We start from the raw sequence: 27,769 nt of genomic DNA, 5'->3' as shown, positions 1-27,769 counted from the left end.
ATACAGAATAAACAATTACTAGTAATTATTTTATTATTAATAACAATAATTATTAAATCATAATCAGGATGTAGCTACTAAAATAACTACTATTTAAATGCATAAAGGAATTTACAAAAAGTAAAGTCTAGTAAGTAAGTGGAGTCCTTAGTCTTCACAAGCTTCCATTCCAAATCTCGGGGAGGGGTGCGGGGGTGTCAGTGAATGGAGAATGTAGTTTCTTGGGTTTTAATTTTTATGTTGGTGATCCTTAGGAACAGTCTGTTTATTTACAAGGGAAGTGAAGGAAGACGGAGGACACTTGGAATAACTGCCAGGCTTTCCAGGTTTAAAATCTGGCTGGACAGAGATCTGAAGTTGGTAATATACGAAAAAATTAAAGCAATGGGGACTACTTGTTGGTAGGTAGGATTCGGGGCACTGTGTAGGTGGGACAGTATTAATATGAGTGTGAAATTGGTTGAGAATAAAGCAAATAGCAGCACTGTTTATAGAGTGCTAATGAGTGGCTGTAAGCAGAACTACATGTATCACTCAACTAACACGGTTTAACACTACATCTAATCATATCTGACGAAGGCTGTCTTCTTGACTTCAGGCAGGTGCAATGAGTTTTTATTTTTTTGGATGAGAGAAGTTTCTGTTAACCTCCTGACATGAAAACACTTCTGGTGGTGGAAATCTTGGGTCCTTGCTTCTCCACATTTGTTTGACCAGCTGGAAGAGTGCTACCAGAGGTACAAATATGCAGGGAAGGACAGCTAACAGCACACAGATGGCCTGTACCCAAGGTGGATAGGCTTTCTCCTCCTTCGTAGGGAAGTCTTCCTATGGAGATTTAAAAAAAAATAAAAAAAATGTTATGATTTCCATATGCTTTTTATTATTATTCTTTAAGGATAGCAGAAGTTTTATTCTTGCTCTACGCTACCATTCAGTGGCCATGTCCTTTGGATACTCCTCTCATGAGTCTAAACACAGGTGTAATTTTTTTTGAACTTGCACCCTCCCTTGGTTAAGATCTGAGCTTATTCCAGTCCATGCATATGTTCATATTATGAAGGTTTATGCCTTACTGTGAGGGAGACTGCAGTCTGTGTGCATTTTAAGTCCAGAATCTATCTTCAGCCCCCTGCCCAGAGCCTCTTTGAGAGGGATGCAAGAAGCTGCAACTGCTATTGAATCAGCACCATTCAGACTGAAAGTTCTCATCATCATGTCCTTGGTGCTGAATTAACCAACCAACACTGTTTTTGGACCACTGCCTCCATCCCTGTAAAAGCAGTGCAGTTGTGTATTTGTCAGTGCCCCCGGTAACATTGGTAGGTCTCCCGGGGAAATGTTTTTATTCCCAGTATATGTTACACAACTCTGAACCCAAGGTAGGTGTGGAGTCTCAGTGAGACATTTCACTGCAACAGTTCTCTGCGTTACCCACATCTGTAAGAAACATGGAGTGTGGTGACAGGAATTCTCAGAAAGAGACTTTTGTTAACAGGAAAGCCATTTTAGTGTTTGTAACCTCATAATCTCTGTGCGAGCTGCAGCCTTCTCACTCTGAGCATTCCATCACTTCAGCCTGCATTACGTAGGTAAGTAGTAGCCAGCAATGATTTTAAAGGATAGGGGAGAAGAATACGTAACTCACTTCTGTTAAAAGTGTTGCGAATACTAGGGAACGTACGTGTTTAGGGTTCCAGGCTGTGTAGGTTGGTGGCTTCTGTATTTGGAGAATAACAAAGGCCACAAAGACAATTAGCAGGAGCAGAGGGCTAATAAACCTCCATGTGATGTGCCAGTAGAGGTTTAGTTTTCGTCCAGTCATCCATTTCACATCTTCACTGAACCTTTAAAGAGGAAGCACATTTATGAAGGCGTCAGAGCTAAGTGGTGGCAATTTCACGTTTTCTGTGTTTTTCCTATAAGTTTTAAACACATGGTACAGCTCCCTGAATCTTTTCCATTCCATACCCCTCTTCAATAACTTGCTGTACGTGTTAATATCAATATAGTAGGGCTTCTTTGATTTAACAGAAATGAGTGTGACTATGTCAGTTTACATTACCTGAGTGCCTAGTTTAAGGCTTGCAAGCACAAAAAAGTGATGAACTTATTACAGCAGTTCTGTAGAACTATTCGAACCTTTAAAAAAAAGGCAAAATTGCCAAGGGGATAAACATAGTTTGTTAGAAAAAAGCCTGAATTAACCAGGACCAGATAAATCAATCAGGTGACGGACAAAATTATTGCAACCTGAGCCAGCTTCTGCAGCGTGTATTGGAGGTTATAAAAGATTGGGTCAATGTCTAAATATATACCTCTTAGTTTTGTAAACCAAATAGGCAGTAAATATATGATTCCAGATTTGGTAGTTTGGTACAACATGATAACCTGTATCTACCAAGTTGGAAGGAGTTTCATAATCCAGAATAGAAGTGGTGGTGTTTTATTTTTTTTCTTTTTTAAACTGGAGGTTTTACAAATTCTCTTCTGAGCTTAGGAAAAAAGGAATTAACTATGCTCTTATCCCATAACAGCAAAGAGGGGAAAAAGTATGCGTGTACTAGCACAACAGAGAAAATACAAGTACTGTGAAAGTCTGTTGTAGCATGGGAAACCAGATTTTATTGCTACTTCTGCACCATGTAAGATTGAGGATAGCTGCATGTGTAGACATGGGAATGTGTGAAACTGGTTATGACGATGTAGGCTGGGAGTTAGCACCATGTCACTTGGGAAATGCTCCAAGGACCTTAACAATGGATCTTGAAAACAATGCAGGAACTTCAGCTGTAATTGAGGAGGATTTTTCTTCTCTTTCATATATTTAAAATTATAGCCTCTGGTAAAACTTAAGTTGAAACGATACCAAAACCTTGATATGCAACAGCACTGATCAAACTTGTGTTTAGTATCCATACAACATCCAAACTGATCTACAAAAAAATCAGGACATTTGTGATCTCTGTGCCAGAGCAAAAATTGGAAAGGCAAAGGTGAAGTCCCAACAAGTGCCAGAAAAAACAGGGGAAAAAGAAAACAAAAACCCACAACACCTGATATTTGTTGAGAACTGAGGAAATTTCTGGACTGGAAGGATCCTGATTAGGGAAGATAGGTTTAATCTCAATCAAAATGAGATAAGGTTTCTGGCATTTACAATTACAAAGTATGTAGGAAAGATACTAAACTAAAGAGGGAATTTAATCCATCTTCATGTTTGAGGAGATTCTCAACGTGCTGGCTGAACACTTTAACTTCATATATGTGGAGGATATTTGAAAGACAAACTCCACTATGGCTGTTGACTCTCCAGCTCTAAGATTCGGAGTCTGCCTTCTAGAAGTGCTAAGCAGAGAGCAGCATCCCTCTTGTACTACAAATATGAGACTGGAAAAGCAAAGAATGGTAAGGACATTCGCAGAAGTGGTAAGTGCTACAGAAATGCTAGTATTGCGTATCTCTATGTAACATTCATGGTTTGAGAGGAAAATGCTTTGTAAGAGAAAAAAGCCCATGCTTCCAACTTACCTCTTAATTTTATAGACATACACAACACCAATCACTTCAAAGAAAGCGATGACTAGAAGAGGCAGCGAGCCTGCATAGCGGTCAAAAATGTCGATCCAGTAACTCCCTGAACTCAGTGTAAAACAGAGAGCAATAAGGAAGGCAACTAAGCATATTATACCTGAAGAAAAAAAAAAAAAAAAAAAAAAAAAAGTATCTTTGTTACTGGAGAACTGAACTTGGTAAAAATATTTTTGTTCTAAATTGATTTTGCTCTTGCTCTAGCGATTTTTATTCTCCCTTCCTGTATGGAGCTAGCTGATACCACTTCCCAAACTCCGTTTTCCCGTGTGGTGGCCAAAGGCACCTCTGTGACTTGAAACAACTTGTTTGAGGTTCAAGCAGGTAGTCTGCTCACAATTAAAAGATCAGTTTCTGAATGGAATGGTTACCTCATCAAGTTGTCAATAGATTTGTTTTTCCATAAAAAGTTGCAGAACGAGAAGGATGTAATTTAGATGCCACAGGAAGGCGATAATAAAGGGATGACAGCAATATTCCACATATGAATTGAAAATGGTATGTTACCAGAAGTGTTAATCCATTACTTGAAACTACCAGAATTTGTCTAGACCAATTTCACAGCAGGATCTCTCCTGATCTTCTCTTCTGTCTCCCTTTGCTAACATAGGCTTTTAAGTTCCAGCCAAGAAAGCCGAAGTGAACGTGTACAACTCAGAGCCCAATTCCTAAGGAGTGGATTGGACTTGGTGAGTGTCTCTGGTTGAAAAGATTCCAGCTTTGGTGCGTGGGCAGGACATTAAGCACTTATTCCTTGGTTTCTGCCCTGGCGTGTTCACCATAAATGTGAAATAATCAGTAGCAGCACAACCCTGAATGAAATAGGGGTGAGTGACCTATCGCACAGCCACGACAACGTGGTACCAGGTAAGTTTATGCACAAATGGTTGGGGCAGACTGGCTGATGCAATATGCTGCCTCGCAGTGATTTGTCTAAGTGCCAAAGGCCACAGTGGAGACAAGGCTCTTCCTGATGTTTGCAACAGCTCGGAGCAAACTGGACTCCAGACCCGACAATTTAACGAGCACGATCAGACTGAAACAGCTCTTTTAAGCTAAGGACAACGATGACAAAGGCAATACAATACTGGCAGCTGGTGACTTCTGCCATAACTGCTACCTCATCTGTGTGCTTATCTTCTGCAAATACAATCCACTACCGTTACCAGCGCTGTACAATAGCTAAGTTAACATTGCAAATTCTTAATCCCTTTATGATATTTATTAAGCAGTTGGTCATCTGTGCCTGCATGCAGAAGCTGCCTTCTTTGAACAAAGTGAAGCAAACACCTTACCAGATAAAAGCTCTTTAGGTATTGATTTAGATATAATCTGAAGCTCTAGAAGAGGTGTGAAGACTCCCTCGATGTTCCCAAACATGGAAGAAAGGCCCAAGCTGAACAACATTATGAAAAACAGGATGGCCCAGGCCTGTGAGCCTGGCATTAGGATGATTGCTTGAGTGAACACAATGAAAGCCAGGCCAGATCCTGATACACTCTGGAGAATTCACAAATAAAATAAAATAATAATAATAAAAAGACATTATACATGCCTAAATGTAGCTTGAGGCATAGAGTTATAATGCACTCTTTGTATCTTCCCTTCTGAATCACAAGACCAGACTTTCAGTTAGCATGATTTCCCAAGAGATATAGACTAATTCAAGTACCACTCTTTGACTTACAGCAGGAATAATTGGGAGTGCTACTGCTTTTAGGGTTTATGCTAGATAAGATAATCAGGATGATATTTTCTAGTCAGTATACCCCAGTAAGATGTACAGTTTATAAATGTGTTTCTGAAGGTGGCCTCCTAAGGCCAGAAATAAATACATAGAAATAAAAGTATTTATAGCAGACTATATAAAAATACCGTATTTGACAATCAAAAAGTTTTGTAAAATCAGTGAGAATGGTGAGGCTTTTTAACTTTGTCACCTCTTATATCGTATAATTCCCTGGAATCAAGGATGCTGGTCAGGCTGGGGGGGCTATGTATGTGACAGTCAACATTTGAGGATATCGGTTGTGGGGAGCGTTTGTGGGGGTGGAAATGAAGAGCTCCATTTTGATTTTAAATGGTCTATCAGAGATGAATAGACAATCCCAGAGCAGAACTTTAGAGGTGGGTTCAAAGAAACAGATCTGTGAGTATTCACTGAAATAGCAATTGTTTTGCTAAGGCCATCTTAAATATATATATATACATATATATTAAATCTATGGTGTAATAGCTACTGGAGATAAAAAAGATGCAAATAAATCTATTATTGGTGCTCTAGCAGTGAAAAAGTTGACAAATTTTTTGAATACAGAAAAATTCACCATTGCCATGACAAAAAAAAAAATAATCAAGCAAATTTCTTTGAATTCAGGGCAAAGATATTTAAATCTAAGCAATGAAAAATGCTAATGTTACTCTATTTTGGAAGTAAAATAACTCTAAGTCTAAAAGGTGATAGTCTTTATGATAAAAACTAAATCATAAAGGTGTAATCAGAGGAAGACAAACAAAACTGTAACTGGGTCAGGTCAGGGCTAGAATGCCTTCTTTGGACTTCTCCATAAGTAAAATATACTATTTCACCATAATTGTGTGTTAAGGATGTTGTGCATTAACATACTCTATCTCTAGCACATGCACACGCATTTCTCCTAAGATTTTTTTTTTTTCCCCTCAAGCTCCTGTCTTAATCTGTCCTCCAAACAGCCCTAATCTTTGGTAAGGATTTGTAGCAAGGGAATGCAAATGTAACTGATAGCTACAGGACTGGATGGGATCACTGGAACAAGTGGAATGAGATTGGAGAAGAAAACAGAAGAAACATCTGTGTTAGCGACAGAGGGAGAGTTTTAGGGTGGTTGAGAAGGAAAAACAAACAAACAAACAAACAAAAAAGGATCATGATGTATTTTTGTTATTGTGTATTTAAACAAAACTGAACAAAAACACTGTGTAGAGAGTGGAACGCTAACGGGGAGAGCACAAAAGGGAATAGGAATTTGGAAAGGAAGATAGAAGAGAAGACAGTGATAAGATACCTTCCTGGTGGTCATATCAAGCAAACAGTGCACGTGTATTTTAACAGAGTTTTGATACCTTAATTGCCAAACATGGATTTAGCAAACTCCCATTCAGCATCTTTTTTTCTATAATCTTTCAGCTAGATATTTCCTCTGTTCTGCTTATTCCTCCAGCCCAAAGTAGAACTGAATTCAGTGTCCATTGAGTATGCTTCGAGTAGGAGGGCTTTTGAAGACTAGTTCTGTGATAATGACGTATTATTTTGAAGGCTATGCCAGATAGCTTTGAGTTCATGTTGTCCTACAGCAGTATTGATATTTGACATTTCAATTTTTTCATGATTATATGGCATATATTCATTACAACTAAAGTACAAGTACTTGTAAGAAAAAGAAAGATACCAGTCCTTCTAATTATTTTTTTAAGGGTTATTTTGTTGGAAGCAATTATAGTACCTGATCAAGAAATTCTTGAAGGTCACAGCTTTTCAGTTTGAGTCCAGCAATTTTTTCTGGATATGATGAATTCAGGAACGTAATCCAGTCTGTATAGTTCTGTCGCATGATGCTTTGTTCTGGAAGATCAAATTCATTGATGATACTGATAATATTCCTGCCAGAGAAGCCAACGCATGGAAATGCTATGACATGCATTCAGGTGTTAATAGAAAGTTGTGTTTACTTTCAGTGCTTTTATTTATAACAAAGGAAAATATTAAGTATTGATCTGTATATAAATATATAGAGATCCATATTGAAAATAGTAATAATCATCATAATAATAAATTAGGAGAAAATATTCATTAATTCTTTTCTGCAGATACAAACTCTGAGTACATCATACAGATGCAGTATCTAAAATGTATTTTATGGTATGTCAAGACCGTTTCACCACTCATGTTTAATAACTTAGTGAGTCCTGTGGAATAGAAAATAGAAAAAACTATAGTAGTGGTTTTAACTACTTGTAATGCTAGTCTGAGATGATCCTTAGTGTTGTTATATACACTAATTCCAATGTATTCTTCTACTGTTTTTTTTGTTTGTTTGTTTTGTTTTGTTTTACTTAAAAATGCTATCCCCGATCATCCTTGCCACAGTGCCTTGACACTTTATATTTTTCCATGTCTCCATACAGATGCTTTTCCTTTTCAGTGAGAATAAACTCTCTAAATGCATGTTTTCAAGTAATGCAGTATCTGTTTAGGCATTGAAACCACAGCATAGCACTGGAAATGGAAGTTTCTCACCTGTCCAAGCAGTCCCAATAGCCCGTGGTTGCTTTAAACCCCAAAACAGAAAATACTGGGATGGAAGCATAGAGGGATGTCAAGCTGTTCACAATTGCTACTGTCACAGCATCCTTTTCACAGTCATTTCTAGAAATAGAATTCAACAATGTGGCTTAAATAGGCAAAATTTACCTCCCCCCATGATATGGAAAACAGTTCTGTAATTATTTTTAGCCTGAAGTACAAGTTGTTAATCTATACTGAAGGTATTTGCTGAGTATAAAAAAAAATCTGTTATAACTGGTAAAACTGATCTCTAAAACTTATTATTCTCTCACATTTCTGCAAGCACTGCTTTTGAAAATGGCTCTTTTTAGTTTTTTTTTTCCTGTTTTTTTTTAACCAGGGAGAAAAAAAAATGAATTTAATTTGGCCTTTTGGGAAGACAGCAGGTGCTAAGATCCCTTAGAAATACACCAGAGAAAAAGTTTTGAAAATTTTAGAGAATTGCACAAAATGCAGCAAGAATTTAACCAACTTGTAAAGGTTGCAGTTCTACTTACTTTGGGGGATTGTAGCTTGAGAATGCAATAAGCCCTCCAAAAGCCAAGGAGAGAGAGAAGAAGATCTGGGTGGCTGCATCAAGCCATACACGGGGATTTTTCAGAACGTTCAGCTGAAATAGAATAAATGCATGCATTTAGTTTGAATATTTTTTTTTTCTCACTGCACTCATAACTGGTCTCCTGTTTCACGTGTGTGAAATTGTCAGTCGTGTTGCAATCTAAAGATACTGCAAATGGGAAGTAGTACAACATATGTCAGTAGAACAGGTGTTTTTGAAGACATAATTTGGTCTATTTAAAGGAATGTACTAATTATAGAAACTGTTTCATTTTAAAACTCTCATTAAAATAATTGTAGGTCTCTTCTGTCTGATAATAGAAATGTGTTTCTATATGACAGGCAGTAGGCACACAATAGGAACATTACATTACATTTTTCCTCAGTGTATTTCTTTTTGTTAAAACTGGGTATCTTATAGTTTAATAATTTATCTTCCTAAAACTGTACAAACTAATACTAAATCTTCATTGCTTTGCAGCACATTGATTCCATAGTGAACATCTTAAATCCAAAGTCCTGTGAAAACAGCATTAAAAAGCAACAGGACAATGTAAGAAAAAGGAGAAATAGATAGAGGGAAATTTGGATTTTGATATACAAAGGGGAGATGTGATAGAGGAAGCTAACTGAAAAAAAATCCATGATTGTTGATTTACAGAGAATAGGACTCCATTTTAAATAAATATCGTGAGAAATTACAATATTAACAACAGTCAAAAAAAAAAAAAAAAAGATTAGTAATGCAGAAAGTGTTGAATGTTTTGAATAAACTCTTCCTGCAGTTGGCTAAGTAGCGCCAAGTTCATAATTTATAAGGTCAATTGCTTTCCAATCCATTATCAAGTAGTGGGAAGAGAAAAAAGAATTAGCTAAGAATGAGTGTTTTAAAAATCAGCTGCCCCAAAAGTAGTACCTGGGCTGCTGAGCGTTTCACTTTGCTTTACGTCACTCTGAGCACAGATCAGTCAAATGGTCACTCCAGTTGCTCAGGCTGAACGACATACTTTCTGGGTTGTGTCTGCATTTCTGGGCTATTGATCCTGCAGATGGCCACTATCACTTGTAGCGTGCCCCCAAAAAGCTAGTAATGTTTTGGGTTTCTCTAAAGCTGGTCTGAGCTTGAAGAATGAGAACAATGCATTCACCTCAATTTGGATAGATGCAGCGAATGCTGTTGCTGCAGACACTTCCTCCACAAGTGTGCAGGAGAATCGGTATCACATTTTGTACAGCATCATATAACAAGCAGGTATGTGTGACCACTACTGGCTGAAATGCTTCAGCTTGGGTAAACAGACTATTTTGGACGTGTATTTTGGAGGACTGTAACCAAACCCTCCAGTGGTCGCAGGCAGGACCGCATGCAGAAGCAGATTGCTATTGTATTCCTGTTGCTACAGGGCCTGGACAATTGGATTATGTGCTGCCAAGTCAGTGCGGACAGATGCGGCTGTTACAAATCTGGCTTCCTGATGAGGGACTGTGGGTATGTGGGAATGGAGGTAGTTTAGTTTTGTGCGAGATGCAACACATTAACTAACAAAGTGTTAGTTACTGAACTACTGAACACTTTAAAGAAACTGTGGACAGGCAAGAGCAAAATAGTGCGTCCAGTTCATTGTACTAGTGTACACATGCCTTTACATTGCTGGCCATTATCGTTAGGCCTACCTTTGCTTTGGGGGGGGTGAGTTGAGACCTTCTAGAAAAGCCCCTCGTAAGTCCAGCACGTGCCGTAAGTTGAGAAGTACCATTCTACTTAAGCACATCATTGCAAAAGCTGTTACCTGATCTTAAGCAAATAGTTACAGACCTAAAAGTTACTTCATATTTTCAGTAATATTCCATGTAGGTTTTCTAAGCATATTTTCAGAAGACAGTGTGCTGAAGCTAGAAACACATGGATGAAGATATAAAATCAGAATGTTAACAAGTGAACACTGAGTAATGAGTTAGGGAAGCTTGACTGCCAAAGAACCTCCAGATATTTACAATCCCTGAAAATCTTTCAGATGTGAAAGAAGCTGGAAAGAAGGCATTTGTGCTCTTGGGCTGTCAAGGATAACAACCGAAGCTGAATCCTGTAAAGGCTTGATGGGATCCTTCTTCTTTGAGTTTTTTTTTTTTTTTCTTTTCTTTTCTTTTTTTTCCCTCCCTCCAAGAACCTTTCCAAAAGTCTCTGTTCCAGCTCCTGTGCTGCTGCTTTTCCTTCAAGGGCTTGTGAGTATGGCTTCAGTATCTTTTTTGCTTTGTTGTCTGCTTCACTTTCCAGGCAGCCAAGGATTTAGAGGGTTTAAGTAAACCATCAGACTTCTCCATGCCTGAAAGTCAATGGAAATAAACACTCATTATCTGTTCTAGAAGTTAAGGAGTGAAAGTGTTAGATGGCAAAAAGCCAACTATGTATTTCTGCATGAAAATAAAACCACAGCCTGCTGTGTTGATCCATGCGCATGTAGTTATTATTTGTGAGATCTGCTAATGGGAACTTAAACCACAAACTTAAAAAGTGAATTAACTTGTCCAATGGTTGAAAAAAAATAAAAAATTAAATTAGCCTTTCTTAATTCAAAACTGGCTAAGATGTGATTTTTTAGCACTAGGTATTGCTTTCTTTCAGAGAGTTTGTAAAACAGCAGTGAGGTGTAACAGTTACCAGAGAGTGGATGTGGTGGTTATTTTGGAGCAAGTATAATTTCTGCTGCACTGCAAAGTTGGGAAAAAAACTGCTTTTGATAAGTGGACGAAGTAAAAAATTTGATTTAATAGAGGAAAAAAAAAAAAAAAAGGATAGTTGAGGCAGAAGTTTTTTATCCTTTAGAGAGTAGTCTTCTAGAGAGGACTTCACTAAAGCATTACAAGCTTCCTGCAAAAGGACAGGAACAGAAGAGCAGTTTTCTCTGCTGGACAACCCACTTTGGGATATCCCCTGTGGAGCCATGCAACAAGGTATTTACTTGTTATTATATTTACTGATGGCAATGGTGGGAGTAGTTAATAAGCTAACATTAAATAAACTAACAGAAGAGGCAGTACTGGTACTACAGATGTGGACAAGGAAAATAAAAGAAAAAAAAAGATGTAGCAGATGTCTTTTTGCAATCCTTGAAGTGTCAAAATCCTCCATAACAGTTGTGTTAGTTTAACAAAGCAACCCCTCTGCCTTACATTATAGCCCTCTATGAAATAACCAAGCACATGGTAACTATGACTTACCAGGCTGTTGCATCAGTTTTTCCATGTTTGTAGTTAAGAATGTAGTTCCATCTCCAAAAGCATCTTCAGATGGCTCTTCAAGGACGTCCCTGGTTACTGCTTCCTTAAACAGACTAGTCAATAACTGCAGTTTGATTGTAGTCAGATTTTGATTCTGACTTCAGTCTACAAAACCATCTGACTCTTCTTTGATGATCATTCCTCCTCAGCACTGCGATACCTTCAGGCTTTGTCATTTGTGCATTGAATGCAGACAAATCTAGTTTTTGCATTACGTTCATTGTGCAATTATTTTAAGTCCTGGAGACATCCGAGCTCTTCTAGAGAAACCTGAGAGCCAGGTTGAGACCAACAGGCCAAGCCCTACTCTGGCTGTGTTGTCCAGATCTGCTTTCTTCATTAAGACAGTGCATCGAAGTAACGAGGCTTTCAGCTGGAGGTGTGTGTACACGAAGTGTGCGAACACAGAACTGTGGTGGTGTTAGTTTGTATTGTTAGATTACTCAGCTGTGAGGAAGCATTTGTTGCCCTATCTGAGCCCTACAAAAATGCAAGTGTGTGTCTTTATCTCCTGCAAAGAACCGGGCTGTCCTTCCCGAGCTCTGACAGTACTCAGATGGATGCCCAGGTCACTGGGTCTGCAGGGGGAGGGATAAAAGAGGAGTCATGTATGAGCTTTCTCTTGCTGTTGACCCTTTTCAGGCCGGCAAGTAGTGGATCTCTGGGCTTCTTGGCTTATGTGGCTCTTAAAGCCTGTGTTCCTGTTGCAGGCTATCCTGACCTGTGTTTTGCAATCTCTAGAGAGGATTAATACCGGTAGGCAGTTAATGCTGTGTGTGCTGTCTTTTCCTTTTCCAAGCACTTCTGGAACTCTTGGTATTTTGTTTGTTGAGGAAAAGAGGAAAGGTAATGTTTCTAACTATAGTGGCAATACTTACATCAGGGGTGAAGAGGTAAGCCAGACCTTCAGCGGCTCCTGGTAGAGTGAGTCCATGAATAAGGAATATAGTTAGGACTAGGTAAGGAAATATTGCTGTTACATAAATAGCCTAGTCAGAAAGTGAGAAATAAGAGAAAGTTACTGACAATAACATTGTTTGCAACACGCCATCCTATTAATATTAGGTGCTACAGCTACAGATAAGCACTGAAATCTTTAAAAGAATTATTAATTACTTTTAGTTCTTTTAGTTAATAATTTAATAATACTTTAATTAAAAATAACTTTGCTCTTGATACTGTGAGGGGATACTGCTAGGGTAGAAACATTTGCAAAGGAAAAGGAGATGAGCACAAATCTGTGCTGCTGTTGTGGTCTTGCTGGACGATCAGCATGCTGAAATGAAGCTGAAGTGGCACGCACCAGTGAAATTCAGTAGCTGGAGAACAACATCCAGAATGCAGAATAACGCCCTGCATTGCTTGCTTCTCTCTGTCCCTTCCCTACCTTTCCTGTGGTTTCAATTCCTCGGATGGTGCAGAGGTACACAATTGCCCAGCAAGCTGCTAAGCACAAAACAAGCCACCACTGTAACGTGCCGCTCTCAGCGATGTTGGGTGTTATGTTCAGAGTTTTCCTGTACCAAAAATAATTGACTGCGGTACTTTCATAACATTCTTCATTGAGCCCTGGAAAAAAATGCAGCATGCATAAGAATGGAAGTTGAAATGTGGTAATGTTTTGCCCGCTCACTGTCTGATAAGAGGCAATGCTTTACAGCAGTGGAGAGTGGCAGGGCAGGGCTCTTTGAGCCCTCCGGATGCTGCAGCTCCTGCTTTTGCACCTAGCCAGAGTCGCATGTCTGGAGAGCTCCAAGCATCCCTGTTTATCTCCAGAAGCAGGGATTACACAGCGCAGAGCCAGCACTGGTAAAAGCCCAAAACCAAGAGGTCCAGTGCACAGAAATACTAGGGGAGCTGCTTCTCCTCTCTCTGCCTGGTGAGACTTGAAGTGCATCTCTTCCTCTAATGAGGAGAGCATGCTGATTTTCTTGCAGCGTCTCCTCCCCAGGCAGCTGTTTTGCATGCAATCCCACTCAAGTTTAGCATAACATTTTTTTTTTTTTTTTTTTTTTTTTTTTCCCTCCTTTGATGATTGCAAGTGCTGTTAGCTTAGGCTATCGGCTCCTGCTGGGGTTATCTGATGCACTGAGCAGAGCTCACGCACAGCGCTTTGCTGCTCTCCAGCCATGATTCCCCACGCTGCAGGGAGGATGGCTCCTTCTGCGTGCAATGAAGGTAAGTCAGTCGTCACATCATGACTAGGAAGGGACAGAATGTGTGTGCAGGCAGAAGAGTGATTAAAAAAATAGACAACTGCATTTTGGCTATAGCCTGCTGCTGCATTTGCTGGTAGCAAGTTTAGATGGTTGAACAAAGTAAGTGGCTGACGGAAACCTCCCTTATTCTCTTGTTTTGATTCCAGAGCTAGGCATAATAAAATATTTTAAGATAATCCTAAAACTACAAGGAACAATTCCCCCATCTGATTTGATTTTTTTTTGTGTTGTCTGAGATGCCAGCATTTTTAATCAAGCTCTCAGACTGCTCCATTTCTCCCTTTCCTTGTGACCTTTCACTCCCTTCTGAAATAAGGACCTTCCCCAGTGAAAATCTGAATGTACACAAATGTGCAAGGTGGCGATTGTAAAGTTGCAGCTGTCAAGCAGAGCTCATGGATGCTCAATTCCTTTCACCATGGCTGCAGCAGAGAAACATGGTGTGCTGTTCCTGCCTGGCCATCTCTGCCATCTCAATTGTGATTATTGGATTATTTGTTTCACTTTCTGCTCTGATAAATGGCCTTTAAAGCAAGTAAACAGGTATAAGAAACTAGGTGTCTGCCCCCTCGAGACTTTGTTGTGCTTTAGTCAGGAAAAGCTAGTTTTTCATCTTCCTTGTATCACTCACTCCTGTCTTTCCTTTTTTTCTCCCAAGATTTATGTAGGAGATGTTAATTCGAGTGTTTTCAGCAAGAGGAAAGAGGCAAACCAGCTTCTCACTGGGAGAGGTTTGTGGAGTGGTGCTCGAGCAGAAGGAGGGAGCCCTCTGCAGCCCCCATCACCTAACTGTGAGGTGCAGAGCCACCAGTGCTTTTGGAGGAGCAAAAGAAACCCTGGAAGCAGACATGGTAAAATTATTACTTATGAGGTTAAGATAAATAAATAAATGTAATATTGATAAAGAAATAAGTCACTCAAAAAAAAAAAAAAAAGCTGATAAGTAATTTTAAAGAATAGTGAACTGTCGTTATCCTGTTCAGGTACACTTTCTTAGGTCTTAATAATGTTCTTTGCAACGAGGAATGTGTATCTAGTCTGAGCATCCAAACTGTCTTTAAACGTTTTCCCTACCACCTCAAAAGTTTGTATTTATTTGCTCCTTTTTTTCTTAACACTTATTTAATTTCCTATTTTGAAATCAAAAGGGTGGTGGACTTTCTGGCTTGTTATGTCATAACCAATGCATCACCGCCTAATGGAAAGTTCTCACTTAAAGCAATTACTGAAAGATGTAGTCATAAAATTGATCCATAATTATGTCTGCAATCCCATGTCTTGATATGTAGTTTAAGGTGATGGTCACAAGGACTGTTTCTTCCTGGTTGGAAAGCACAAGACGCTCTTTCAGTCTGGTTCCTGTATCATAGCACAAGCACAAAAAACACACAGAACTTCCCTTTTCCCCCCATTAGTCCCCAGGCTCTGACATTTGTGATCCTCCTGGTGCTGGCAGGGGTGCCTGAAGCAGCAGTTACCTGTTCTGTTTTCATTTAGAGGACAGATGCTCCAAGGCAGGGGCTCCTGGAAGGAGTTTATGAAATACCACATCACCCAGGTTAAAACGGTGTTGTAGTACAAGCTCACCAGAACCGACACCATCCACGAACCAACCCCTGCAGAAGACACAAAATCGCAGCTTAGAAAAACTTTGGAAGAAGTTACCAGACACAGCACTTGCTCTTAGAAACTCACATCTCCGAATTTCTCAAGATCTATTTATATTTTTTAACCCCATAGATTTTCACAGAGAAGAGCCATTTGTGTCCTCAGTAGCCAAACTCTGGTGCACAGTCCCCCAGCTTCACCAGCCCTGCTCCAAGGAGGCCAGTACTCCTCTGCTTTGTCCTTGTCGTGCCTTGTGCTCAGCCTTTTTTACCCTTCTTGAGGACTTCGTGCCAGCAAGCAGCCGTCTGAGCAAACAGGTGAGAAATGCCAAGAGCAGGGCTGTGGGAGCACCACGAGCAGAGATCTTCTAGGCCCCACAAATTCAGGCCTTTCTCGTTTGTCTCCTTGAGCTGCCTCAGGGACAACCGCTGAGGTTGTTGAGGTCTGATGGGGTCACTTCCAGCTATGGGGGGGGGGGGGAAATGAGTTTTCTCTGACTCCATTAAGGTTGTCTAATATGAAAAATATGAGAAAAAAGTGCCTTCTTTACAAATAGGAGCCTGTTGGGATCAGACATTTGGGGTGCCTATGGGAGCTATGGAGCCCTCTGGGGGGATACCCCTCCTGACTCCCTGGTGCCAGTCAGCTTCTACAAGCAGCTTCAGATTTGGGGAGAACATAGGAAAATTCATGTTGGAAAGGATCCCACAAGGTCTCTAGTTTGATTTCTTGCTGTGAGGTCAAAGTTACTCAGGGTTTTAATCCAGTCTAGCCTCAACAACACTTTGCTCTAAAGGAGGTGGGCACTGGGCTGCTGGCTCCCAGTTACCAGAAGCCAAACAAATAGCATAAGAATATAGGGGCATGTAGGTGAGGCTTAAACAGACAGTGCTGCTAGTCTCTGTCATGAAAGCAAGATGAACCAGAAATTAGTTTCCTGTGGTGGTCTCTTTTGCTAAAATGCTGGGTTTAAAGTTGCCATGTACTGGGTACTATATGGCCCAGGGAAAGTCTGAAATTTAGACTACTTATTTAAAAAATGGAGGCTGAAAGCTTTGCTGCAGTATGGCATTCAGTATTTTCTAGAACATGTCACAACTTTAATAGCAGACCAAAACAGACTGAAGCGTCACAGCACACTACATCTGCTACTCTTTTGTCCCATATTATATGCACATACGCCCTAGCCTGGTAGCTTCTGCTCCTAGAATAAGGAAGGAAGGATACCAATGCTACAGATTATACTTCCTTGCATTTTTGCAGAGGGAGGATGGACATGCCTAATTATCACAGATGGGTCTAGCTGGAGGCACCACCCTGCTGCTTGGTGTTTCTTCCTGGTTGCCCTCTTACCTTTAGATAACTCCTCTTACCCACCCCTTCTCCTCCCACACACACCCACAGGCATAGCTTTCACTACCACTCCTGTTTTCAGGTGTCTGCTTTGGGCTTAGGAGATGTCAGACTCCTTTTCCTGATTTCCTGTCTATCTGTGTGTCCGTCCCCCCTCCAGTCCAACCCTTCCTGGAAGGACAAGACAGGCTTCTGGAGGGGCTCTGAGGCAGGAGCAAGAAGCACCATGCGTGGCAGCTGCCATGAAAGCTCCCAGATGTGGTATGAACGGGCCAGTGTTGGTTGGCAGAGCTCGTGATGGGTCAGCCCCACCAGCCCATGCTGATTCTTGCACAGACAGCTTTAACACCTCACTTGACACCATGGGGACACAGCAGGCTCCTCAGCATTGTGGGAGCAAGCCTAGTTCACTGAATTTGCTGATTCATTTAATGAGCCAGTGAGTTTTTCCTTATTACTTATGCCTCAGAGAAGGCTCTGATTGCTGTGCTTCCCACAGCAAAGGTTATAAGGTTTGCATTTACGGCTCAAGTGTGCCTGGAATAACACTTGGGAGTGATTTTCTAATGGGCAACAGAGACAGGTCTGTAGGAAATCAGTGCTGTGGTTCCTTCTGCCCGGACCCTGAGAGACCTACCAACTCCTCCAAGATAAGGTGAGATGGCACTCCAGGCATTGATGCTGCCTTTCCTCAGGCACTGTCCTAGGGCGAGTTCGAGATGCAGCAGTGGGATTCCTTCAAAGATAAGAGCGATGAAATATGGGATCAGGAATGCCCCTGAAAAGATAATTAAGAGCAATTGAGCCACACAGTTATCTGTATCTCACTAAAATCACTGTTACCTCCTCTACTTCATGACTGCAACAAAGTCCTTTTAAGAAGCGTTGAGAGAAGCAGCATTGCTGGGGAAGCCTGTTGGGTAACTTGTTTGTAGGTTGTTTTGTTGGGGGAGATGAAGGAGGGAGGGCCGGGACCCTTAGTGCTAAAGAATGCTTCCCCTCAGGCACTCTGACATCTCATTAATACAGAAGCCCTACAGAGCCTCGCCCTTTCCTCCATTTCCCTTTCTTTTGTTGCAGGGATAGCAGCAGATGTACAAGCTGGGGAGTATGCAACTGGAATCTCTAAAAATTGAAAAGGTTTTATGGCTGGCCCTTGCACGACATTATCACTTACTACAGTTCTAGATATGCATGTGTCATGCTGTTCCAATGTCTTCATACAAGATCTTTCCTTCCCAATGTAGCTTTACACAGACACTGATTTTCATGAGACCAGGTGAAATTTCATCAGTACGTTTAAACCTCCTGCCCACTTCAGTCAAAAGTGTGTAACGGATGGCAGTTTATTGGCATGGGCAGCTATCACTGTGCCCTCAAAATGTCTTTTCTTTGGGGAAACAAGGCAGAAGTGCTGCCTCAGCCCTTTCCAACTCTCCTACCAGCTCAAGCCAACTCTGTGCCACTTCATCACTTAGTCAGCAGTTCTGTGCCTTATGCCATCACCACAACCCTGGTGCTGAGAGCAGAGCAATTCATCTCTCCACTCAGTCTTTGGCCAGGAGAAGGAAGTCAGGCAGCTAGCAAGGATTTCTGCTCTTCCAGGAACTGCCTCTGTTTTGCAATCACTGGCTGTTTAGAAAGGCTGGGCTTATAAATTAGGGCTAGGAATTGCAATAACTTTGCTACCTGTTGCTAGGTAATTGCAGTAACTGTATGCAACTCCCAGGCAAGGTTTGGTGTTGTTTTTTTAATATTTTAGTTCTTTATCAAGAAATGTGTTGGGTGGGGGGGATAATTAATGCTTCTCTAAATGAGAGACTGCTCTTAATTTGCCATAGGTGGAAATAGGAAATAAAAGTCTCTATGACCCGTTTTCCTTACACGTTTTTAGCCCCTAAGAAGCAGATTTGAAAAAGAAGCATTGGAGTTGATTTCCAGTACATAAGATCCCCACTTTGGGTGCTTGAAAGCCCTTCTCAGTAGTCCCACTGCTCGGAGGAAGCTGCTCCTAAGAGCAATTACAAAGCCCCCTATGAGGGAGATTCACAGAGAGAGGTAAGGACCACAACAGTTCCTTCATGTAAGTGTTTTACCACCCAGGACAATCCAGGAGATGCTGAGCCCTTCCTAGCAGGCCATTCCACAAGGGACTTATCTCCCTTTTCATACCTACCTGGAAATAACCATGTAATAATGAGTGCAAACTGCCCTGTGTTATCTTTCTCTCCCTCTCTGTTTGTCAGCTGACAGCTGAGCACATTTAAATATTCTGCTGATATAAGCCTGTTTACTTTGTGCTGGTTTGTATGCATCTCCAGTTATATTTACAGCATAATATGATATTTTGCTCCAATGAAAAATAAAATCTCAATGTAAAAATTATGCTACCTGCAAATATCACAAGATGGCAGAAGACTGGGCTAGCAATAAATAGAGCTAATCTTTCTCAAACCAAAGTCAAATAAATGGCTAATAGTGTAGAGGCTCAGTTCAGGTTCAGTTCTTCATTCATTTGCTAGCAGTATTTTTAGCCAAAAAGGAAATAGGCAGGAAAACATAGACAACCTGCTCAAGCACTTGAAGCTCCAGAGTAAAATTCCCTACTGATATAAAGCAAAAGGGTGTGAGAAAGGTTGTAGATAAGTAATGGTGAGTATGAACCCACCAGCACTGTATAATTAGGGGGTCTATGTGCCAAAAGACAGAATTTCAATACATTTTTAAAAGATGCCATGGGAAATCTAACTGCAGGAAAGGCAAGGAGAAAATCCAAGAAGCAGAATGAAGAATTGTGCTGGTGTCTCAAAACAGAGCCCATCATTCAAACACAGGCAGAGCAAAAACATATCAGCACATGTATGATGTGTAGCACAGGTACAGAAGAAATGCAGTAGACTTGACATATTGGTAAGTTAGTTCCATTTACAGTAAAGTCCAATGTGACTAGGAGCACAAATGTGTGTCATGCTCAGTATCATTGCTGAGAAGAGCCCTTAGAGTGGGGACAGCTCTACAGTCATTGCAGGAGAAAAGAAAAATCCCAGTGCACTCTAGATACACTTAGTGTTTTTAGAGCCTGACCTCAGCAATGCCTTGGGGACCCATCAACCTTTTAATTTCCCATTAAATCACTGAAGTACTTCCAGCAAAAAGTATATTCCATAACAATTTAGAGGCAAACCAGGTCAGAAAAGCTGTGGCTTAACCATATTCAGCCCTCTGCCTGGAAAATGATAATTGATGGGGATGATCTTTGTATATCACCTACACATAACAATCTGGGAGAGAAGAGCATGAACTACTAGAGAGCCTGTTGAGAGTTGTGGATGACCTTGTGGCCGCTCCAGCGAGCAGAATGGTAAAGAGGCTGATGATGGAGAGCCTCCTCAAACTGAATCATGGCAGCCAGCAAAGCAGAATGACACCACCAAACTGTTTTTTTCACACCTTAGAAAGAGAAAGCAATGGGCCTGACTAGTGGAGGTGTTAAAGCGGTTTAAAGTACCGGCCAGGTGACCTGCTAATCCAGGTGTACCAGCTGCAGAAATTGTTGAGCCTCAGTGAGAAATGGAGAAGAAAAACAGATAGCTTTGCTTGATGTTGGAATATCAACGATGACTTTCTAAATGGTGGAGAAAAAGCTTAGAGGAACTGACCCATATGATCAATATTGAAATTCTTGACAGTGCATGCAGATCAGCCAGCAAAAGTAAGGCAAGTAACTTAAAACAACAATCTATAGACACAACAGCATTTGAGAGGTTAGTACACGAATAACAATTTTCCTTCAGATCAGAGATTTAAGAATGGAAAAAAATAATTGTAATGACTGAAGTAATCTGAAAAGTGACAGAATAGTATGGTACAATGCAACAAGTAGTCAGAGATCCACATCACTGGTACTTTTGGTACGTAGGAGAAAAGGTGATGGATGCATTTTTCCTAAAGGCTTAGAACTAAATGGCAAGATACCTGTGGTAATTTATGTTCTACCTACAAGAAATGGCAGGAGGTGGCAACTGCTTACTCAGACTCAGAGAAAAGGTTATTAGATATTGAAATGGGATTATCAAAATTGTCCTTTTTCCCCCACAAGAGTTCAGGTAATTGGTATAGTAGTGAACACAGCTATTAATGACATCAAGACATTAGATAGGAAAAAAACAAAAACAACAACAACAAGACAACAACAAAGACAACAACAACAACAACAACAACAACAAAGAAAACCTGCAGTTTAAATGTGTTCACCCTTCTTTCTGGAAAATGATACTTCATGACCTTTGTTATATCTGCTGAATGACAATCCAGATAAAATGTATGAGCAACTTTGAACATCGTATATGTGCATCATATTTGCAATGACACTGATTTTGACTTGTGGGAACATTGCATGTCTTATAGACCCAAAACTTCACAGGAGATTGAGTTTTCCATGTAAAATGACTACACCTCACTGAACAGCAATGACAGAGCTAAAAGCATGCCTGGAAAACAAGGGCACAATAGTCATTTCAAATGAAAACTTGTAGCTCAGCTTATAAAATATCCCTGGTGCGCTTCCCTGTCAAGTACTTGTGACTGGAAGATGCCAGTGAGCAGCACCTGCACATGAGCGTGCACCAACCTACAAAGCACAAGCAGTGGCACAGGTAGTGGTGGAGCAGATTGATTGCCAGACTGTTGAGAAATGATGGCAATTATTTACTGCCACTGCTGAAACCTGAGGAGTGCAGCTATCCTCATGGGAAAGTAGAGCATCCTATCAAAAAGTAGAATTAAGGTAATATTAAACACCACCTCAAAAAGCCTTTTCATTCATTCACCAAGCAGAGAGAAGAGTTGATGCACTAATGGCCAACATAGCTGCTGTTATTGGATGGCTGTACCTACAAGTATGATAATTCTTACTTCACATAACAAAGAATGAGAAGTTCAAACTGAGTTCAAAAAACAGGTGTTGGCATGGCCAAACTTATACAATGGCTAAAGAGTAGGAAGAGAGGAAACAAGCTCAAGAAGACCCATGTACAGGTTGAGAGATGAAGAAGAAAGAGACAATCCTCCCTCCTACCACCTGGTCTATGGGAGGTGTAAGTCTTGTGCCCAGATCAGGAGTGCTCCTTGGCAGTGAGTCCCAGTTGTCCCCAGTACTGCACCGTGGCTCTCACCATGGGGTGTGGTGGGCTGCGTGCCTCCAACTCCCCCTTGGCTACCATGAAGCTGGAAATGCACGCCAAGCACTCCAGCCACAAATCATCATCCAGTTGGACCAGGGCCCAGGCTAGAGCTAGCCTGAAATTAAAAAATAACACCCTCAAGTGTGTGCAGTGTGGATGCTGGGTCCTAAGCACCAACTACTTTGCTCTGCATATGTGTTCTTCCTGGCCCATACTGCTTGCTCATGTGAGACCCCTTCGCTTCTCAGGATTCCATGACTCCTCATGGTGATGGTTCTATCAATTTACTGAGCCTGGGAACAAGCCTCATTTTCTGGACTGTTCCTGCATCCTGCTCAACTCCTCAGTGAAAAGCTAGGGCATGCGGTTCTATTACTTCATAATTTTGCTTGTGATAATTTCATTAGTTGTTCTGTCAAAAACCTCAATAGCTCTGCTCTTTGCAACATACTTTTTTTAGAAAATTACTTATTTTACAATATCTGCTAGGCCTACACATTATTTCTCTCAGATTTTATTTTCCTTCTGAGAATGCAGTGAGCCAGGCAACTGCGTTTTATAGCAAGCTGTCATTCAAATTTTAGCTAGAGATCAGGTAGGCCATGGGTTATGAATATCAGCAAACCATTGCCTCAGAAGTAAATGGAAGTTCTGCTTTAGGACTTACGTGTATTTATTTTCCTAGAAAGAAAGTGTGTTTTGCATTAAAGATATTCTCCCGTTGTTGTGTAGGCTCAGGCATTCTGCACATAATTTTTATTACCCCTGGGTTAGACAGGCATGTATATACCAGCTGTAATCAGAAGGACAACACTGGTAAGTTACAGATAGAATAATCAGTTGTTGCTGTTATTGTTGTTTTTAAAGTATACTCAGTTGACTATGCAAGTATATATATATATATGTACATATACGGCTGTATGACTTGTTTGAATCTCATTTTTAGGTGACAAAATATATTACCAGGCCACTTAGAAATACCCTTTCAATCCCAGCTGCCTGGAAACCTTTGTGTTTGTCTCCACTTACTGTGGCAAACAACCTTCATATCCATTAGTCATGAAAAGTAAATAGCTAACTTAACTCGGGCAATAAACCCAAATAATCAGTAACGAAAGCAGGTGATAAATGTCAGCAGAACTGATATTATATTAGATCCAAGTTACTGAGTAACGCTAATGTGCGATGAATAAGGTTCAGAGGTCCGATGAGAACAGCTGACAGGAGACAAATATACCAGCATTTATTTTTATCTCTTGTTTTTTAAAAGATGTAGAAATGAGGAAAAGTGCATTGCCTAACTCTTAAATGCTTGGATATCACCTGGACCAGTTGTGAAACCGTGGTCTGCACCCCAGAAGCCATTTAACTACACCTTTCGTGCCGTTTCCATCCTGGGTTTCACTGTGCTCATGGTCGTGGCTGCAGGTGCCAAGCCACCACACCTCCTGGGGCCCATGGTCAGCCACGATGCTGCTGGTCTGTGCTGTGCTCATATCTCCAGATGTGCACAAGCAGGATTAATGCTCAGCTACCCCTGAAAATCTACTGGGCTTTTGCACCTGAGTTGTTTATTTGCAACAATGCAGCTTGATACAGAGGCAAACAGATACTGAGCATGGTGTGGTCCACAAGAAAGATCAGAGTAGGTCTCCTTGTCCTCACACTCATGCTTAGCTTGGGGTGGGAGTGGTCTTTAGGCAGGGATGCTGGGGACCCCTGAGATCAAACCTCAGCAGGAGGACAGTGTTGGGTGATCTTCTGGAGTGAGTATGGGGTCTGAAGAGGCTGGAAACCAGCTGGACACAACTCCTTCCCCACCTGGGAAACAGCCCTTGGTGCTTCACGAGAAGGTGTAAGAGCATTTTTTTACAAGCAGGAGACTGATACCTCACCTTAATCCATAGCAGAGGTTTTCACAAAACCCCGAAGCACAATTCAAGCAGCCTCATGCAGTCCATGGCCCCAGAAGCATGTTGAGATGTGCGGAGGAGGTGTTTCCCTATGTCATCCCACATGCGGGTTTCAAACTTTCCACTGAGCGATTCAGGTTAATTGCTCATTACATTATAAAAATATTACACTATGCTAATTTTACCATGCTATTTGTTAATACTGAATGTTTTTTGTTCCTTAGATACAAGGAATAGATAGAAAGATAAATAGAAATAACAACACAGTTTGTTCTATTTCTCTGTGTCTTTCTTTTCTCCACATAACTTTTGTGCCCCTTCTTATCCTTCTCACTGACTTCAGTCTTTTTCCTTGTGAAATATCTGTCCCTAGATGCTGGATGTGGACATATGAGGCTGTCAGTTGTCTCCATCTTATGCATTCTCTGTTTCAGTTTTTAACTTTGTATAAAGGGGTCCAGATTTCTTTCCTGGCTTCATGCAGTTAAAGACACATAGAAGGCATATCTTCCAGATCATTCAAAAATATGTTAGCACAGGATTTAGCACAGAACCAAGCTGCTATCCTTTTGCTTGTCATTAGCACAGGTAATTTAGTCTTGGTCTCCATTTCCTAGAGCTTAGTGAGCTGTAGGGCTGTGCTTTGTTCCACTCTCAGTAACAGTTTAAAGCAGAATCAAAAAATACTGAGGCACTTACAGCAGGAAAAAAAGTGGAATTCAGTTCTCCTGAAAAATCCATGTGAGTGCTGGCCATTCCCGAGAGCTGTCTGTTGCTTTGTCTTTGCTTTTCAGACTATCCAGGGATCCAAAGATGCATCTCTGAGATGGTGGGCACCATTCAGCTGCCTGGTCTCAGGTATCCAAGGCTGAAATGATGTGGGGCATTTGCCTGACCTTAGCTCCTGCTCCAGAAGAATACCCTCCCTTCAGGCCCCACACCATTTCTGCTGTGGGGATGGCCCTCTAAAGGCATTTATCCCATCTCACCAATGTTTCCATCATTAACTGAAGTGACAGACTTTTTCCAGCCATTCCAACTGGCACACAGAGAAACAGCATGCTTGCAGCTATGGCTTTCTAACCACCTGGTTGTGGTAGTCCTCTGTGAGCCTTTCCCTGGTTTTCACACTTTGAAAATAAATAGTATTGTCTCCCAGGAGGCACCTAACCTACCTACTGCTTTTCTCTCTTCCTATTTGAATTAGTGCCATAGTACCTCATTTATAGACTATGATAAGTGTACTCATTCCTTTCCAGTTTCTTGAACTAAATGGATTAGACTCTTAAGTCACTCTTCATACCGTAAGTTTTCCTCACCTTGAATAGTTCTTGGGGCTTTTCTGAATTTTTTTTCTTATTTTTCTTTCAACTTGATTTGGAAAAGTGGTCACTGATGTTGTCTTAGTACTTGTAGTGATATCTCCACCTAATTCCTAGTGCTCTATTTATGTGTGCCAGCATTCTTTTGGTTGATACAGCTTGCTCAGCTCATTTGTTCAGCTGCTCACCAGAATGTTCAGCTACTCACCTAAGTGGCCACTTCTTTCTAAAATGCTTCCTGCTACTAAAGACAGCATCCACCCATGGTTCCTTGGTTGATTCAAACATATGAAGTTCCCCAAGGAGTACAGATACCTTGGTAGAACATGCTTGGATTTAATATTTTTTTCAACTATTTGCAAGTTTCTCCCATTTTGAATTGTATACTTCTCCAATTAATTGAAAGATAACAAATAAAACTGGGCTGAAACAATTTGCTACATCGCTCTGCTTGAGATGGCTTACCATGGCAGATCTCAAAAGCTACTGCAAGTGGTGAGCTGTCAATTACTCATTTCTGATCCATCCGTACTTACTAAATTGGCTGTTTCTAAAGCAATTCTTCATGGGAATGGTGCCCAGAGAAAGTCTTGGGCAGGTGTCAGCATCACCGTGCTTTCTTGTGCTTGTATTAAATCAGCATTTCAGAGAGCTTCAGAGCCATTGAAAAGTGTGATTTAGATTTGCTCAGTTCTGCATTATGAGTTACCTCCTAAAGGCATCGGAGAAGGGAGGGGAAACTGGTTCACTGGGGCCTTCCCAGGGCTTCTTGTTTTTTTCTAAGGGTAATAAGCTGCAAGTTAAGCTTCCTCCTCCCACCACGACTGTAGCAGCAATGTAAGAACTGTAGCATCAGTTAGCATCAGTTTGGTCTTGTTTCCTAAACAAACGCATCCTTTAAAATTAAGTATATATCTATAGAGAAAGCTAAGCTAAAGAGAAAGCCAATGGTGCAAAATGTTTGGAGAATTAGCTTAAAAAAAAAAAAAATAATAATAATAAAGTGATGTAAATATATAACTTCCATGCCCATCATATGTTAGTACAGTTATATAGGATGATAATTTAATATTTTGGCAAAGTCCCACTTCAGTCTTACCGCCTCCATGTATCTGACACAAGTATGGAAACCGCCACACGTTCCCCAAGCCAACGGCAAACCCGATGCAGCTCAAAATGTACTGGAACTTGTTGTCCCACTTTGGCCTGCCGTCTTCTTTAGGAGCTTCAGGTGGCACATCAATGGATAAATCTTTCGACATTTGTGTGAAATATCCTTGGCTCTCTAGCCCCTTTCCCTGTAAGTGGCAAGATGCTTCAACACCCGCAGGTGTCTCTCCTGCTGGTTTTATGGGGGGTGCCCGAAGGGTTCTGGAAAAGGAGGTGGAGCAAGGAGCGTGCCATTGTGAGTGCTGCAGTTTAAAGACCAAACCAGGAATTATTATTGTATAGACAGAGTGACCTCTCACGATGTTTTGCAGTTCCTTCTATAGCCAGAGAAGTTGGGAATATGTTGTTAATGGGTAACTCAGGATCAAACAGATATTTATTTTTTCTGTTCTCCTTCTGTTCTCAGATGCTTTCAAAGAAGTGTGATGCTGAATATAATTAAAAAGGAACATTTAGAGCAATCAGATTTATTAAAATTGTAAAATACTTAGAAAGATCTGTGAATAAAGAAAGTGTTGCCATTTCTTCTGTTGCTTTGCTAACACAGGTAAGTGAATGAAGATGCCTTTGGTAAGTGTGAATTAAAATTAGTATTAATTGGATTTACCTGTTACTGCATTAAAACCTCTTCCATGCCATGTATTGCTTTGTAATGGTCGTTGTTAAATCAAACCCCAGCCACAGTCTGATAAAGGTGTATTTTCATGGCTGTACTTGCAGTTTTGTCCATCCCGAGGTGCACATGGACCAGATAGAGCCTCACGGCTTCTGCTGCATCGAGCGCTGCAGAGCACCTGCACCACAGCAAGTGCTGTCCTTCAGCACGCTTCTCCCTCTCTGCATATCCTCACATATACCTATGACTAGTTTAAAATATTTGAAAGTTCCATCACAAAGGGGCAATGATGGTTTGAGGAAAGTTTTTATTGCAATAAGCTTTAATAAGTAAAGCATTTTTCAGTGTTTTTTTTTTTTTTTTTCTTAATTTATGAGCTGTTCTGGTTTGAAATGTCAGGTGTTAAAGCAGCTAGCTGGCTATCTATTTTATTAGTTTTTAAAATAAAAGCTCTTAGCTTTTGATATGAAATTTCAAACTGCTCTTGGTCATGTTCCCAAGCAAATCCAAGACGGGACTCTGCTCTGGACAAGACCATGTATGTTCAGGTATCAGAATCCAGTCCATTTTCACCACAACTACTTGAGGTTAATCACTTCCCACCTGTCAATGAATCCCAAGTGACTATTTTTA

General features: G+C 40.7%; 1 protein-coding gene and 1 long non-coding RNA gene across 2 annotated transcripts; one reads left to right on the top strand and one right to left on the bottom strand.

Moving 5' to 3' along the window:
• Positions 1 to 31: 31 nt before the first annotated feature.
• LOC118161808 (sodium-dependent neutral amino acid transporter B(0)AT3-like) lies at positions 32 to 27,277 on the bottom strand. The gene is made up of 12 exons (XM_035317452.1): positions 26,450 to 27,277; positions 17,570 to 17,710; positions 15,450 to 15,587; positions 13,140 to 13,321; positions 12,631 to 12,741; positions 8,413 to 8,525; positions 7,868 to 7,996; positions 7,074 to 7,230; positions 4,887 to 5,091; positions 3,532 to 3,691; positions 1,685 to 1,847; positions 32 to 828 (listed from the first exon to the last, which is right to left on the bottom strand). The coding sequence occupies exons 1-12, from the start codon at positions 26,610 to 26,612 to the stop codon at positions 616 to 618; spliced, it is 1,875 nt and encodes a 624-aa protein (XP_035173343.1). The 5' UTR covers positions 26,613 to 27,277; the 3' UTR covers positions 32 to 615.
• LOC118161818 lies at positions 18,030 to 23,765 on the top strand. The gene is made up of 3 exons (XR_004748181.1): positions 18,030 to 18,211; positions 18,835 to 18,990; positions 23,386 to 23,765. It is a non-coding gene; the product is annotated as an uncharacterized LOC118161818 (long non-coding RNA).
• Positions 27,278 to 27,769: the final 492 nt, after the last annotated feature.

The sequence above is a fragment of the Oxyura jamaicensis genome, chromosome 2 (assembly GCF_011077185.1).
Source record: "Oxyura jamaicensis isolate SHBP4307 breed ruddy duck chromosome 2, BPBGC_Ojam_1.0, whole genome shotgun sequence".
In the NCBI taxonomy this organism is placed as follows: domain Eukaryota; kingdom Metazoa; phylum Chordata; class Aves; order Anseriformes; family Anatidae; genus Oxyura; species Oxyura jamaicensis.
Note: the sequence above shows the minus strand (reverse complement) of the source record. Positions and strands in the feature narration are given on the sequence as shown.